The following is a 14,552-nucleotide window of genomic DNA, read 5'->3' as shown; positions in this document are numbered from 1 at the left end:
CGACGACGTTGGCGACAGGTCCAATACATGGCGGATCTATTTTGGAAGAGATGGATCGGGGAGTACCTACTTCAACTACAAGAGCGCCAGAAGTGGCTGGTGAAGAAACGCAATTTTCAAGTGGGAGATATTGTGCTTGTAGTGGATGATACTGCTCCAAGGAGCTCATGGATAATGGGCAAGATTATTCATATCACACAGGATAAAAGGGGATTGACACGTCAAGTAAGAATCAAGACCAAGAGTTCCTGCTTGACCAGACCCATTACTAAAGTCTGCCTTCTTCTGGAGACGGAGGACTTCTAACTATTCTATGATCGACTGACTAATTGACTGACTGACTTATGAGAGCTCTCAAATGACATACTGAAGACTTTGACTAAAGACTGTTTGATTGACATGTTTACTTCGATTGATTACGGACACTGTTCGCACATTGAAGAATTGGACATTCACACACACACCCACAGACACATACATTTGTGTATTGTTTATTTGAGATACGATTTAGCGATTTCTATGTATGCAAGTAAATATTCAATGTAGAATTTGCAAGTTTGTGTTGGATTGTTATGATTATTACAGTGTTGGGGTGTAATAATCAGGGGCTGGAGTGTAGGTGCCAGGTTTGGGTGATGTCTTTTATTTTGAAATTTTTACTTTCAGTTTGTTACGTCACTTGGTTTAGGTGTATATTACCTGGTTAGTTTGCGTGTGGTTAGCATGTAGGAAGGGGGTGAGTAGCTGGGACGCTCACTTTCTGTTGACCGTTTTCCTTTCGTTTATTTTATTTACATTTAATTGTTTTATGCTTACTTTACCGTCATCATTCATCATGTTTCTGTCAATTTCAATGTTGCAATAAACCACCTGGACTCGCAGTGGAAACGCGTCAACTTTATTCCCTCTACTCAGCCTCTTAGCGGTTACTGGCTGCCGCTACAATGATCATTTTCAGTTTCTGCGCATATAGAATGTTATTATTTTAGTGATTAATGTAGAACCAAAAGATCAAACTAGCTATATTGAGATTAATTTGTACATTATGCTGCTGTAATTATTTATCTGTAGTGGTTGAGGAAGATGAGCGTCATTGTTTTTGTGTTAATGTTTTATCCGTCATAGTGAGAAATAACAGTATTGTCTTTCACTAGAGCAGTTTTACAGGCTTTTATCATCTATCATGACTCTGATAATGTGTTTCTAACAGCAAACACTCAGAATAAAGTGAGATGATCTGCTGATGATCCTGAATGGCTTGTTGAATGAGTGTTGATAGTCTAAAGCTCATCAATATTAACAGATCTGCTGAAAACACTCTTTATTTCATGACAATAGTTCCTGTTTTCACCTCATTTATTATGCTGATGTCTTCAGATCTCCTGTACATTGACACTTAAAGCTCGTTTCACTGGTGTCAGCAGACTGAGGGGATTTGTTGGCTATGTAGCCTGCGTTTATGATTTTAACAGTTTGTCTTACCATTATTTATATTTGGAAGTGTTTAAATTATTTATATTATTTTCTTTATTTCTAGATACCTGTATCTTAATGAAGAGGCAGAATAATGTTAGTATTAGCATTAAAAATAATTAATGAATGGCATCAGTTACTGTACGATTAATAGATAGACAGACATAAATGCTTATGAAGTGTCATTTATTATAAAAACAAACTCAATAATTAACATTTTTGATTTTGGCAGATCAGCTCCTCCCACACTGGAAACATCATCAGTGAAGCTCCTCCCACTGCAGTCACATCATCGGGGAAGCTCCTCCCACTGCAGTCACATGGTCAGTTAAGCTCCTCCCACAGCAATTCCCTAATAAATGCTGTAAATTCCCATCAGCTACAAGTGAAGCCGAGCGGAAAGTGAGAACACGAGTGATCCAGAACCCTGCAGAATGAAACACACTGAAGATCCTGAAGAACAAAGAGGTTGGTGTTTATTCTTCATTCATTCATGATGCTGGAGAACATTCATGTTAGAAACATTCAAGCACTTCATCACTTTTAGATAAACAGTTCAACTATGAAATGGTACAGAGGTTTTTTTTTTTCAGGCTTATAAAATGTGTTAGTTTAAAACTAGTTAAAGCCGCGGTCGTGAAATGACGTCATATTTTGTGTCAGCTTTTTTACAATCATAAATTCAACATATAACTAATAATTAAAAATAAACAATCCACTCCACTTGAATGCTAAACGCTTGTGTTATTTCTCACAGGGTTATTCACTTGAGCTTGTGTTTCTGGTGTCCCACTTTCACATGCGTATGAATGGAAGTCAGTGCAAGGAAAAGTCTAGTACAAATGGCCATTAATAATTCAAACGTTTTTAGTAAAAAAAATATCAATCTCAAAGTTGGTGTCAACATATCTCAGTATTGTATATTTTAGTGTTAATATCATGTTAGATAATTGTGTCATAGTTCTTGCTAAGAAACATGGGATTCGTGCCTATAATGCTTTAAAATAATAATTGGAAGATACATTTTCCTCATTCATGGAAAGTTTAAAGAATTTATAAAAAGGAATCAAATTATCATAATATTTTATAGCAGTTTTCGACTTTCTACTATTCCACCAGGGCTCACTTTCATGTCCTTTCACTTTATATTTCTCTCTTTTAATTATTTTGATGTACTGAAATATTTAATCATTTAAAAATGTTTTCTTCCGTGTCAGACCTGATGGAAGAGAGCGAGGAGAGTGAAGAACTGAGTGAAGGGGAGGAGGAGCATCATGTCCAAGCTGGAGAAAAACCTTTGAGTCGCTCAAAGACTAAAAAGACATGTCTAAAGAAAAGAAGAGCCAAGAAATCTTTCACCTGCACTCAGTGTGGAAAGAGTCTCAAAAGCAAATCTAGTCTTGATGGTCACATGAGAATCCACACTGGAGAGAGACCGTTCATGTGTGATCAGTGTGAAAAGAGATTCTTAAGCAAAGGTAATCTTAATGCTCACATGAGGATCCACACCGGAGAGAAGCCGTACTCATGTGATCAGTGCGACAAAACATTTGCTAGTGCATCAGAGCTGAAGTCACACCTGGTAGTTCATATGAAGGAGAAGCCGTATTCATGTTCTGTGTGTGGAAAGAGTTTTTCACGGCTGCAAAATTTTAATGGACATAAGAAAACTCATATTGATGTGAGAGAGTACATGTGCTTTGAGTGTGAGAAGACTTTTATTTCAGATAGACGTTTAAAACTGCACCAGAGAATTCACACTGGAGAAAAACCTTACAAGTGTTCACACTGTGACAAGAGATTCAATCAATCAACAAATCTGAAAACACATGAGAGGATCCACAGCGGAGAAAAACCGTACAAGTGTTCACACTGTGACAAGAGATTCAGTCAGTCTGCAACTCTGAAAAAACATGAGAGGATCCACACTGGAGAAAAACCTTACAAGTGTTCACACTGTGACATGAGATTCAGTCGAACAGAACATCTGAAAACACATGAGAACGTACACACTGGAGAAAAACCTTACAAGTGTTCACACTGCGACAAGAGATTAAGTGACTCATCATCTCTGAAAAGACATGAGAGGATCCACAGCAGAGAGAAGACGCACACGTGTGATCAATGTGGAAAGAGTTTCTCTTCTAAAACTCACCTGAAGATACACATGAAGATCCACACAGTCTGAGATCATGGACGAGTAGTTTATTTTAATGTGCTGCATGAGCAACAAAGTCTCTTCTGTGTAAGTTAGCCACACATCACTCTATAGCCAAATCTCTCCTAGCTAAGTGATATAAACTGTACCCATAAAAGGAAGTATCAGGCCAGGTAAGTTGTAACCAGTAACGTTTACTGGTTTACAGGCGACTGATATTTTCCTACCAACTTTCCAACTTTTGCTGCTTGACTTCACGGAGAAAGGATCATTATGAATTAATAATAATTAATATTAGCCACAGAAGAGGTGCAGTTTTTGCAATTAATACTGGCCCACAGACTATAGGAAGAGACAACTAAATAATTATGTATTTTGAGTGACTATTCCTTAGTCCATCCACACATGAAAATTGGACAACTAGTCTCTCACCTTGCAAATAGCCTGGAGTTTATTTTGTGAACTATCTCTTAGAACAGCTGATTTGCAACAGATAGTGTAAGTCAGAGTGTGCCACCATTATAAGTTTACACTATCTGTTGCAAATCAGCTGTTCTAAGAGATAGTTCGCTCAAAATTCATAATTATTTAGTTGTCTCAATTCTTATAGTCTGTGGGCCAGTAAAAATAAACCACTCTCTGATTGAAACACCATCTTGAATAAATTAGATTTGTTTATTTTAACATTAAAATATCATCGTCATCATTCAAAGAATTCAACAATATATTCTGTTATGGAATTTTTTTAATTTACGGTGATCAGTAGTGGAGACTACTAGGTCATGTGTTTTCTATTGAACCGTCAATGTATGTATTATGTTCTAATTTCATTTCCAGTAGATACTGCAAAGGAATGTCACATGGTTTTGCCATCTGCAGAGAGATAAGAAAGGGGGGACTGTTTCATATGCCTGGGGAGGCGGGGGCATGACACTCCAGAAAACCGGACGAGCAAGGGACCTCTGTCCTCCAGGTCACCTAGGCACGAGGGCCTAAGAGGGTTAGCTAGTCAACAAATCTGAACTAGGAAAATGGGTCCTTTGTCTGTGGAAAATTACTGGGAGGCAACCCTATAGAATGGCCAAGTGGAAAAACAAGTAAAAAAAAATGTGGTTTTGCAATACCAATGCATAACCACTGAACCACTTGAGATGTATTGATGCCCTAGAATATTGTGTGTCCGATCTTTGTGGTTTTTCATTGAATCACACACATCCTCTCTGTGAATGCAAGTATAACTGCCTTAAAACGACCGGTTGCTTTGTGCTCAGATTCCTTTGTGCCACTTGCTCCTTCTTCACTGGTCAGGGTCTTCTCCAAGAGTCGCAGATTTCTTTCATAAAAAGATTGCTCAGCTTCTTGTCGTGACTGGTCAACTAAATGCCAGTGTAGTTTCTTCCATTCTGTTTTAGAGAGGCGTTTGTGCTGCTGTTTGTGCTGATTCACTTTCTCATCTAGTTTCTGTTTCTGAATCTCCTGAATGCATTTCTCACTTTCATCAAACATGTCACTTGTAAAGTGCGCCCCTTCATTTTCTTCCACCATATTCTCTATTTTACTGATCAGATCTTTGATCTGTGGGGAACTGGCAGACTCGTTGTCCAGACAGAAGAACCGATTTCCACAACTGTCAACAAGTTCTTTGAGATCTGGATCACCTTCCTCTAGATACTGCTCAATGGTTTTCTTTTGCTTCTCTAAATGATGTTTCCTAACAAAGTTCGGGAGGAGCATGTTCAGATAATTAAACACATGTGGAGCACATTCAGGTAATCAAGCCTAATTAGACACGAGTGGAGCACACTCCCAATCAATGAGGTAAGAGGTATATATTCAGCAAACTTAACTCAGTTCTTTGACAGTCTAACAGCATCCCTCCACCACCCCATCTCCTCACTTCTTCTCCTAAATACTCTTACAACAAGGGGGAGCACTCTGGGTTCGGGCAAAAATTTCCGAGCTCGGAGCCCTCCCCCTGGACAGCACGCCAAATACGCATAATCTTTACTCTGTTTAATTGATGTAAATGTGAACTCGTGAATTGATCTTTGTAAGTAAAGAGGATCATGGTGTATTTTAGTATGTGTTCTCCAAACACTTCTTTGAGATGTTGCACTGTGTTTTTCTCCTCCTCAGTGAATCGACCCACTCTAATAACGATAAGAAAAGCATGTGGTCCTGGAGAAGCGTATGCTACACATTTCACTATTTCAGTTTTAATCTGCTCTTTACTGAGTTCAGTATCATAAAGTCCAGGTGTGTCGATCACTGAGATCACTTTACCAAACCTCACTGTAGTTTCTAAATTACTCTGTTTCGTCTGAGAGATTGATCCGGCTGTGGATTTGAACACGTTTCTGCCGATGATGGTGTTTCCAGTGGCACTTTTCCCACATCCAGTTTTTCCCAGCAGAACCAGTCTGATCTGGTCTTTCCTTTCAGAAAACACATCATTCCCACCTGGATCTTCAGCTGCAGACTTTCCTGAAACTATAGATCAAACAAATTAGGTTTTATTAACAAAGTTCAGGAGGAGCACGTTCAGGTAATTAACACAAGTGGAGAGCACTCAGCAATCAATGATAAGAGGTATAGACTCAGCAGTCTCTCCTCAATCCATTGACAATTTAGCAGCATCCCTCCACCGCCCCTTCTCCACACTTCTAGTCCTAACCACTTACATACGGGGGGGGGGGGGTACTCTGGGTTTGGGCCGAACCCCTAGCCCTCCCCCAGACAGCACGCCAAATACACATTAAACTTTACTCCCTCAAATTATATTTAAGTGTGAACTCGTGAAATCAGTAATAAAACACTTCAGGGATAATTTCCATATGACCAGTGCAGCAAACTACCGATGGACACTTATTGAACAAATCACTATGAGCCCTATTTTAACGATCTGAAATGCAAGTATGAAACGCGAAAGGCAAGTAACTTTGTAGGCGGATTTCGGGCGCTGCTGCTATTATACCGGCGGGATAAATGACTCTTGCGCCCAACGCAAATCTAAAATGGGTTGGTCTGAAGTAGCTACATTACTCATAGGTGTGGTTTGGGCGTAACGTGCAATAAACCAATCAGAAGGCGCGTTTCCATTACAGATTTGCACAAAACTTTTGCGATATTTTCTAAAAGTCGATAAAAAACTATTGCGAAATGACGGCGTTTCCATTAACCGATGTTATGCGACTAAAATGTATTTTTTTTCCTCTCGCGATAAGTCATTCCAAAAATCATGGTAACGGATGTTAAGGTTTATAGCCTATATCACAGCAACCGCACTAGACATTATTATTATTAATGGAAGGAGACGTGGTGTTATCCAAGCATTAATGACAGGTAAAGACCCTTAAACTGTGAACGGCACATATAGCCTAAGGAGTTCCTGGCTGTTTCTCCCTCATTTCTGCTCCGAGGTCTTGATTGTGGCATTTCTTTGAGGTTTAGAATCCAGTATTCCTGTAATTATTATTTCTTTTATGAATTTAATAAAGAACTTTGTCTCCTATTATGTCCAAACGGTCAGTGTACTTTTGTGTCCATTCGTTTTTCCGTATTTAACCCGTAATTGCAAAACGAAAAATGAACGGTTGTATTTTTAAAGTGCAAAGTTGAACACCAAAATTTTAATTTCAACTGTACCTACACACCAAATGCTGCGCAAAAAAATAAATATCGACGAATTTTCTGATTTTTGTTTATGACTTTTTGCCCCTTTATTAAACATTTAAAATATTGACAAATTGGTTTTACAAGGCCAAATTAGAACCTGGAAATTATATTTTCCCCGCAGTGCTGATTGAGAAGAGCCATATAACCACAGCCTAAAGAAAGGTGAGTTAAAGGCTATAATAAATGTGTCTGAAAAAATAACACGGCATTTTAATTGTTTATTAATAAGAAAATCAGTGTCGGCTAAAACATCTCCATCTCCGCGTAAGGCGCATGCACCTTTGGAGAGAAATGCACCTTTCATATGGATTACATAATCAGGAGATATTAGCTTTCGATTCGAATTGTTCGTTTTAAAGTGGACATTTCAAGCTTTAGCATATTTTGTTTCAGTTCTCGCGCTTCAGTTCACGGAGACCATGAAAGCGCGCCTGATTGTTTTATTTTACTTTACAAAAGCACAACGTTTTCTTGTTATTGTGAGTTTACACAAATAAAAGTAGTTGCGAATAATGTATTATTATTTTCTGTATGACCAGAAATTATAGAGTATTTTAAGTTGTTTCCACTGTTGATAGGAAAATGCAAGTGTTCGCGCCCGCGCCTTCCTGCCATGCAGTGCGCGCTCACACTCCCACACACACTTGGATATGCGTCAAAATCTTGTTTATATGTGATAATATTAGCCCTGTATTATGAATGAGATTTGACAAATTGCTTTCTTCCTTTTGGATAAAAGCGTCTTCTACATATGTAGCCTAATAAATGTTATAATAATGATGATAATTATTATTATTATTTGCGGACATGGACCCCAAACACACCGCGTCTTCTAAGTCAGGTGACTGTAAATGCGCAAAACCCGTTTCCATTGCAGTTTTGCGAAATATTCCTTTTTCGAATTGCCTGAAAAACCTCCTCATGCGAGCGTAAAAACTTTTTTGCGATAAACGGGAGTTTTTGCGAAATGGACGTGTTTCATTGAGCGTATTTTCAATTCGCAATTTCAATTTGCGCAATTTGAAGGGTAATGGAAACGCGGCTAGAGTGGCGGTGAAATGATGCAAATGTTCCTGCACTCCAAGGGGGGGAAAGAAACTGGCAGCATCAAAGAAAATAGAAGTCAGTAAATTTCTTTGTAGAGATGACAACAGCCAAATTCTCCCTGGAAAGAAAGACACCATGACCAAAGGAAAAAATAAGCAGCAGCGCAGAGTGCTCTTAAGGAATCTGAAGGAACTTCACAGTATGTACAGTGAAGAGAAGTTAAAAACAGGTAAGGAGTTAAAAATGTCATACAGACAGTTTGTGCGCCTGCGACCCTTCTTTGTGAGCCAAAAACAAGAGATCGCAACACCTGCGCTTGTCTTGATCATGAAAATGTTAGGCTGCTTGCAGAAAAGCTGTTTCATAGTGGAGTTCTGGGAACATCAAGCACATCTTCACTTCTCTCACATATAGCATGTGATCAGAAGAAAAAGGATTGTATGTATCGCATATGTCCACATTGCTGCTACTCTGAGATAGAGGTGACGTTACCCGAAGACAAAATCTCAAGGGAAACTACATGGCAGCAATGGAGAAGAGAAAAAGTAAACAAAGATGACAAGGTTTACACCAACTTTGTTAAAAAGGTGGAAACAGGGTCATGGGAAGAGCTTGTTAAATCCTTCAATCAAGCACTAGATTTGCTCTCAAAACACCACTTCAATTGGCTTCATCAGCTGGAGGAATGCAGAAAGCTCAAAGAAAACCTCAGTGACACAGAGGTAGTTGTCCATATCGACTTATCGACTATGGATGCAAGCTAAGCACAGAGATCCAGGCCTTCCATTTTGGTGGAAGTCGAAAACAGGCAACCATACATACCTGTGTGGTATACACAAAGCAGGGGTGCAAGTCGTATGCCACCATCTCAAACAGCCTCCGTCACGATGAAAGAGCTGTCTGGGCACACCTTGAACCAATCTTTAAAAAAGTGAAGGAGGAGAACCCAACCATAAACAAAGTTCACTTCTTAAGTGATGGCCCAGTGACACAGTACAGAAATAAAAATAACTTTTATCTTCTGAGCACAGTTCCTTTCCTTTGGGGATTTGATGAAGTCACATGGAATTTCTCTGAAAAATCCCATGGGAAAGGGGCCCCTGATGGAGTTGGAGGAGCCATGAAACGTACTGCTGATGCCTTGGTGAATATGGGTAGAGACATCCAGACCCCAGAGGAACTTTACAGGGCTCTCAAGGAGAACAGCTCAGCAATAGATCACTTCTGGATTCCAGAGGAGGATGTGACCAGATATGATGAATCTGTACCAAGTAAGCTCCCAGTTGTAAGGGGTACAATGAAGATACACCAAGTTGCTGCACAAACCCCTGGAAAGATCACCCACAGAGAGCTGTCCTGCTTTTGCAGGCGAGGAGAGATCTGCCAGTATACCCACAAAACAGCAAGCACTCGATTTGATTGGGAAATTTGTTGTGGTGATATATGATGCCCAACCCTTTGTGGGCCAAGTTCTCCAGGTGGTGGAAGATGAAATTGAGGTGAGCTGCTTGAGACCGGTGGAAAGAACTCATTTGTGTGGCCAGAGACACCTGATGTCATCTATTACTACACGTCTGAAATCCATGCAATCATCTCTGAGCCAGAGCCATACTCTAATCGCAGTGCTCAACTGTGCAACCAAGATTGGAGAAGGTTTAATGAGATGAGGTTATAACCTGCAACTGCAAGCAAAATTTCATTGGTTGTCATTTTATTCTAAATGCTTCTGTTATTTTAGACAATGTCTATAAAAAAAATGTAGTGTTCATTTAATTAAATTTAGTGATTCAAGGTACTCGCTTTTCGAATAAAGACGTCGCCTGGCGTTACAAAACAACCCCTTCAGTGGATCGAAATTGGACGTAAAAAATGACATAGAAACGACGTCACTCTGACGTCACATTGCGCAGTGGGATATGCAATTAGAAAAAGAAATCAAATCAAAGTTGCTTTGCGAATGGCCTGTAACTAGACAGAGGTCAGAAAAACCCAGGCATTTTTTCATGACGCATGGGGAGCGGCACGAGCAGTTAAAAAAAACTGTAATCTTTTGCGCGGCGAAGCGGTTTTCTATAATCTATAATTTTACTGTGAACGAACCGAAAAAGGACTAAAAACATTACTTTTTAGCAGAACTTATGATTTTTAACAGTGTACAATAATGTTGTTGCACTATTTCTCCATATTTTACACTGATGTTTTTACCTTGTTTTTATGATCTTAATGTGTTTCTAACAGCAAACACTCAGAATAAAGTGAGATGATCTGCTGATGATCCTGAATGTCTTGTTGAATGAGTGTTGATAGTCTGAGGATCATCAATATTAACAGATCTGCTGAAAACACTCTTTATTTCATGACAATAGTTCCTGTTTTGACCTCATTTATTATGCTGATGTCTTCACATCTCCTGTAAATTGACACTTAAAGCTCATTTCATTGGTGTCAGCAGACTGAGGGGATTTGATGATTACAAATATGTACATTTATTTCTATGTTTATGCTTTCAACTGTTTTTCTTACCATTATTTATATTTGTAAGGATTTTCATTATTTTGTTTTCTAAATTGTAAATATGGCTATATTTAAAATGAAGAAGCAGAATGATGTAAGGGTGAACAATACAATGAATGTGTGAATTAGCACCAGTTACTTTACAATAGACAGACAGACATAAATTCTTAGATGTGTCAATTCGTATAAAAAAACTCATTAAATTATATATTTTTGCTTTTGGCAGATCAGCTCCTCCCACAACAATCACATCATCATTGAAGCTCCTCCCACATCACTAACATCATCAGTGAAGCTCCTCCCACCGCAATCACATCATCAGTGAAGCTCCGCCCACTGTAATTCTCCAATTAATGCTGTAAATTCCCATCAGCTACAAGTGAAGACAAGCATCAGAGCATCAGGAAGAGCTGAAATCTGCCAAGACTGAGTTTATTAAAGAGGACAGTGAGAACATGAGTGATCCAGAACCCTGCAAAATGAAACACACTGAAGATCCTGAAGAACAAAGAGGTTGGTGTTTATTCTTAAAGCAGGTTTACATTTAGATTTGTTGTAATAAGAAAAATCTTTACAGCTGTTGAATAATGTGGCAACAAATAATAAGGGACACTTTCTATGAACTGAGGAAATAAATTCCTGACAAAATGTATGTTAGATAATTGCGTAGTTGATCAAATTAATTGTTCTCTTCATAAACATGGGATTTGAAATAATAATTGTAAGATCAATGTACCTCATTCATGTTTAGTTGCAGGGATGTATACTTAATAAAAATGCATCAACATTGTTTTGGATTTTTTTTAAATAGAAATTGCCTAATGTCCACTGTTACATCAGGGTTCACTTTTATGTCCTTCACTTTTCTCATTTAAATTTTTTTTTTTTAGTTACTGAAAATTTATCGTGTTTACCTTCGTTTCAGATTTGATTGATGAAAACGAGGAGAATGAAGAATTGAGTGAAGTTGAGGAGAAAAATCATGTCAAAACTGGAGAAAAACCTTTGAGTTACTTTCAAACCAAACAGAAAGATTTAAAGAGATCTTTCACCTGCACTCAGTGTGGAAACAGTTACACAACCAAATATAGTCTTGAGCGTCACATGATGATCCACACCGGAGAGAAGCCGTTCTCATGTGATCAGTGCGGGAAGAGTTTCATACAAAAAGGAAGACTTAAGGAACACAACAGAGTTCATTCAGGCGAGACACCTTACAAGTGTTCACACTGCGACAAGAGATTCAGTCGATCAGAACATCTGAAAAGACATGAGAGGATCCACACTGGAGAGAAGCCGCACACGTGTGATCAGTGCGGAAAGAGTTTCACAGATAAAGCATATCTTACGGGTCACATGATGATCCACACTGGAGAGAAGCCGCACACGTGTGATCAGTGCGGAAAGAGTTTCACAGATAAAGCATATCTTACGGGTCACATGATGATCCACACTGGAGAGAGACCGTTCATTTGTGATCAGTGTGGAAAGAGCTTCACTAAATCGGCACACCTTAAGGAACACATAAACATCCACACTGGAGAAAGGCTGTACACATGTGATCAATGTGGCAAAACTTTTTTGTCGAATTCAGCCCTGAAGACACACCTGAGAGTTCATATGAAGGAGAAGCCGCATTCATGTTCTGTGTGTGGAAAGAGTTTTTCACTGCTGCAATATTTACAAATACATGAGAAAATTCATACTGGTGTGAGAGAGTACATGTGCTTTGAGTGTGAGAAGACTTTTACTACAGCAAAGAGTTTAAAACTGCACCAGATTATTCACACTGGAGAAAAGCCGTATCACTGCACTGCCTGTGGGAAGCGTTTCAATCATCCATCTTCTCTACGCAAACATACCAAACATCACTGTAAGTAGATCCTCTTCAGATCCAGCACTTTCAGGTATGATGCCGTATCTTCGCCAAATGTGACACAATAATGCATTAAGCAATAAAATATAATCTGGATAAATCTGTCCTAACCAGCCATAACATCCGACATGAGAAAGAAATGTTATCTGAACTTTTCAGAGTGAATAAAGACTTTAAAATCTTTAAAAGCAGCAGATTCAACTGTGGGATTCAGATCAACTCAAAGTTCCTCCCAAAGAACAATGTAGAAAGCTTTATTCTTGTATATCATTTTGCTAAATTATTTTGTTGTGCATACTTATGAGATTCATATTATGGTCACTTGTCTTATAATCCATATGTATCTCATGTATTGTGCTTACTCTTTCATGAAGGAAAGTAAAAGCGTAATCGTTCTTGTTCAGGAAGCTGAAGAAGAGGCTGTAACACACACACATTTATTTTTATTTTTGTTTTTCATTGTTGTTTTTAAAATGATAATTATTCTTCCACTTATGATTTATTTAGAAAACCCAGATGCAAAATTCTATATCATCATGATATTACTGTCATAATATCTGAAAACCATGAAGTATTATGTTTGCTTTTTGGGTTCTCTGTTTAAATTTCTCAATGCTTTTAATTGCCTAATAAACTATACTTTACTCCACACACGACTGAGATAGAATGAAACGGCTGTTTGTCTACATTATTTGTGTTTGCTGTGTTGTTGTGTTTTGATGTGTTGCAACTCAGACATTAGACATTTTGAACTTAAATATAAACCCATATTGGATTTAGCATCCCGAATTAACTGTGAAAATGGATTTTATGCAGAAACCATGTTTTGTTTTGCAGATTTACATGGTTGTAGTTCAAATAGAGAGTAAAAAAATAGTAGATTGAATTCATTGTTTTAAAAAAACAACCTAATAAACATAGTAACTTCTCTGCGTATCTAAGGTGGCCGGCCATGGGGATTTTAAAACACATCTTATCAGTTACTTTATTCTCTTGAGAGTATTCTCTGAGATTAACATTACAGTATTTCTATTGGACTTTCTGTGCATCTTGAGATCACCACCTTACTGTATATGTGACACTTTCATTTTTTTTTTATTGTTTTTAAAAATGTGTGATACTAGATCAATGTAAAAGGACATGATGAAAGACATCCAGTTAAAAAGGTACTGGAAAACTGTTGGGAATGTGTCTATGGATGTATAAATAGTTTTGGTTGGGTAGCAAATAAGAAAGCACAGGAAACTAGTTTGGAGCAACCCGGTCACACTAAATGCGTCCCTATAGCACACATTGGGTCTCATTCATGAAACATTCGTAAATATACGAGTAAATATGTGACTGATTACTTCGAAAAGAGACCTTCCCGAAAACTCTTCTCCAAATACTTCGTAAATGTTAGATGTGATAGTGAAATGTGTCTCATCGCAAGTGTTGGGGCATCTGAAGTCTCCGTGAGAGGCTGGATCCAATCTGGAGCTACGAACGCCATTTACCTCGAGACTCGCGGGAACCGTTCGTTGGACCATTTTTCCTGCCGACCAAAATTTCGTTATTTCAAATGTAGGCGCGTTGCGTGTTGCAAGCGCACTCGAGATGCTGGCGCGACCACAACATTGCAGTAGTAACACTCACTGTAACCATGGGAGTTTGGCAGGAATAGTAGGCTTTATAATGCTTTCAAGTAAGATTAAGTCGGTTTTATTTTGACATTATGAATACAATTTCTGCCCTCAAATGTTAATCTGAACTAAAATAAACCTTTGTTTATAACTACTACAATATCACATTTCATTTAGTCCAAGGAGC

At 38.4% G+C, this 14,552-nt stretch overlaps 1 protein-coding gene across 1 annotated transcript; it reads left to right on the top strand.

The window, feature by feature from the left end:
- The first annotated feature begins 1,883 nt into the window (after positions 1 to 1,883).
- LOC130102542 (gastrula zinc finger protein XlCGF57.1-like) lies at positions 1,884 to 12,748 on the top strand. Its single transcript, XM_056268494.1, has 4 exons — positions 1,884 to 1,941; positions 2,691 to 3,122; positions 3,207 to 3,640; positions 11,972 to 12,748. The coding sequence occupies exons 1-4, from the start codon at positions 1,908 to 1,910 to the stop codon at positions 12,746 to 12,748; spliced, it is 1,677 nt and encodes a 558-aa protein (XP_056124469.1). The 5' UTR covers positions 1,884 to 1,907.
- The last annotated feature ends 1,804 nt before the right edge of the window (positions 12,749 to 14,552 follow it).

The sequence above is a fragment of the Rhinichthys klamathensis genome, unplaced genomic scaffold (genome assembly GCF_029890125.1).
Source record: "Rhinichthys klamathensis goyatoka isolate OS25496 unplaced genomic scaffold, OSU_Roscu_1.1 h1tg000274l_1, whole genome shotgun sequence".
NCBI classification, from domain to species: Eukaryota; Metazoa; Chordata; class Actinopteri; order Cypriniformes; family Leuciscidae; genus Rhinichthys; species Rhinichthys klamathensis.
This window is presented reverse-complemented; position numbering and strand designations above follow the sequence as displayed.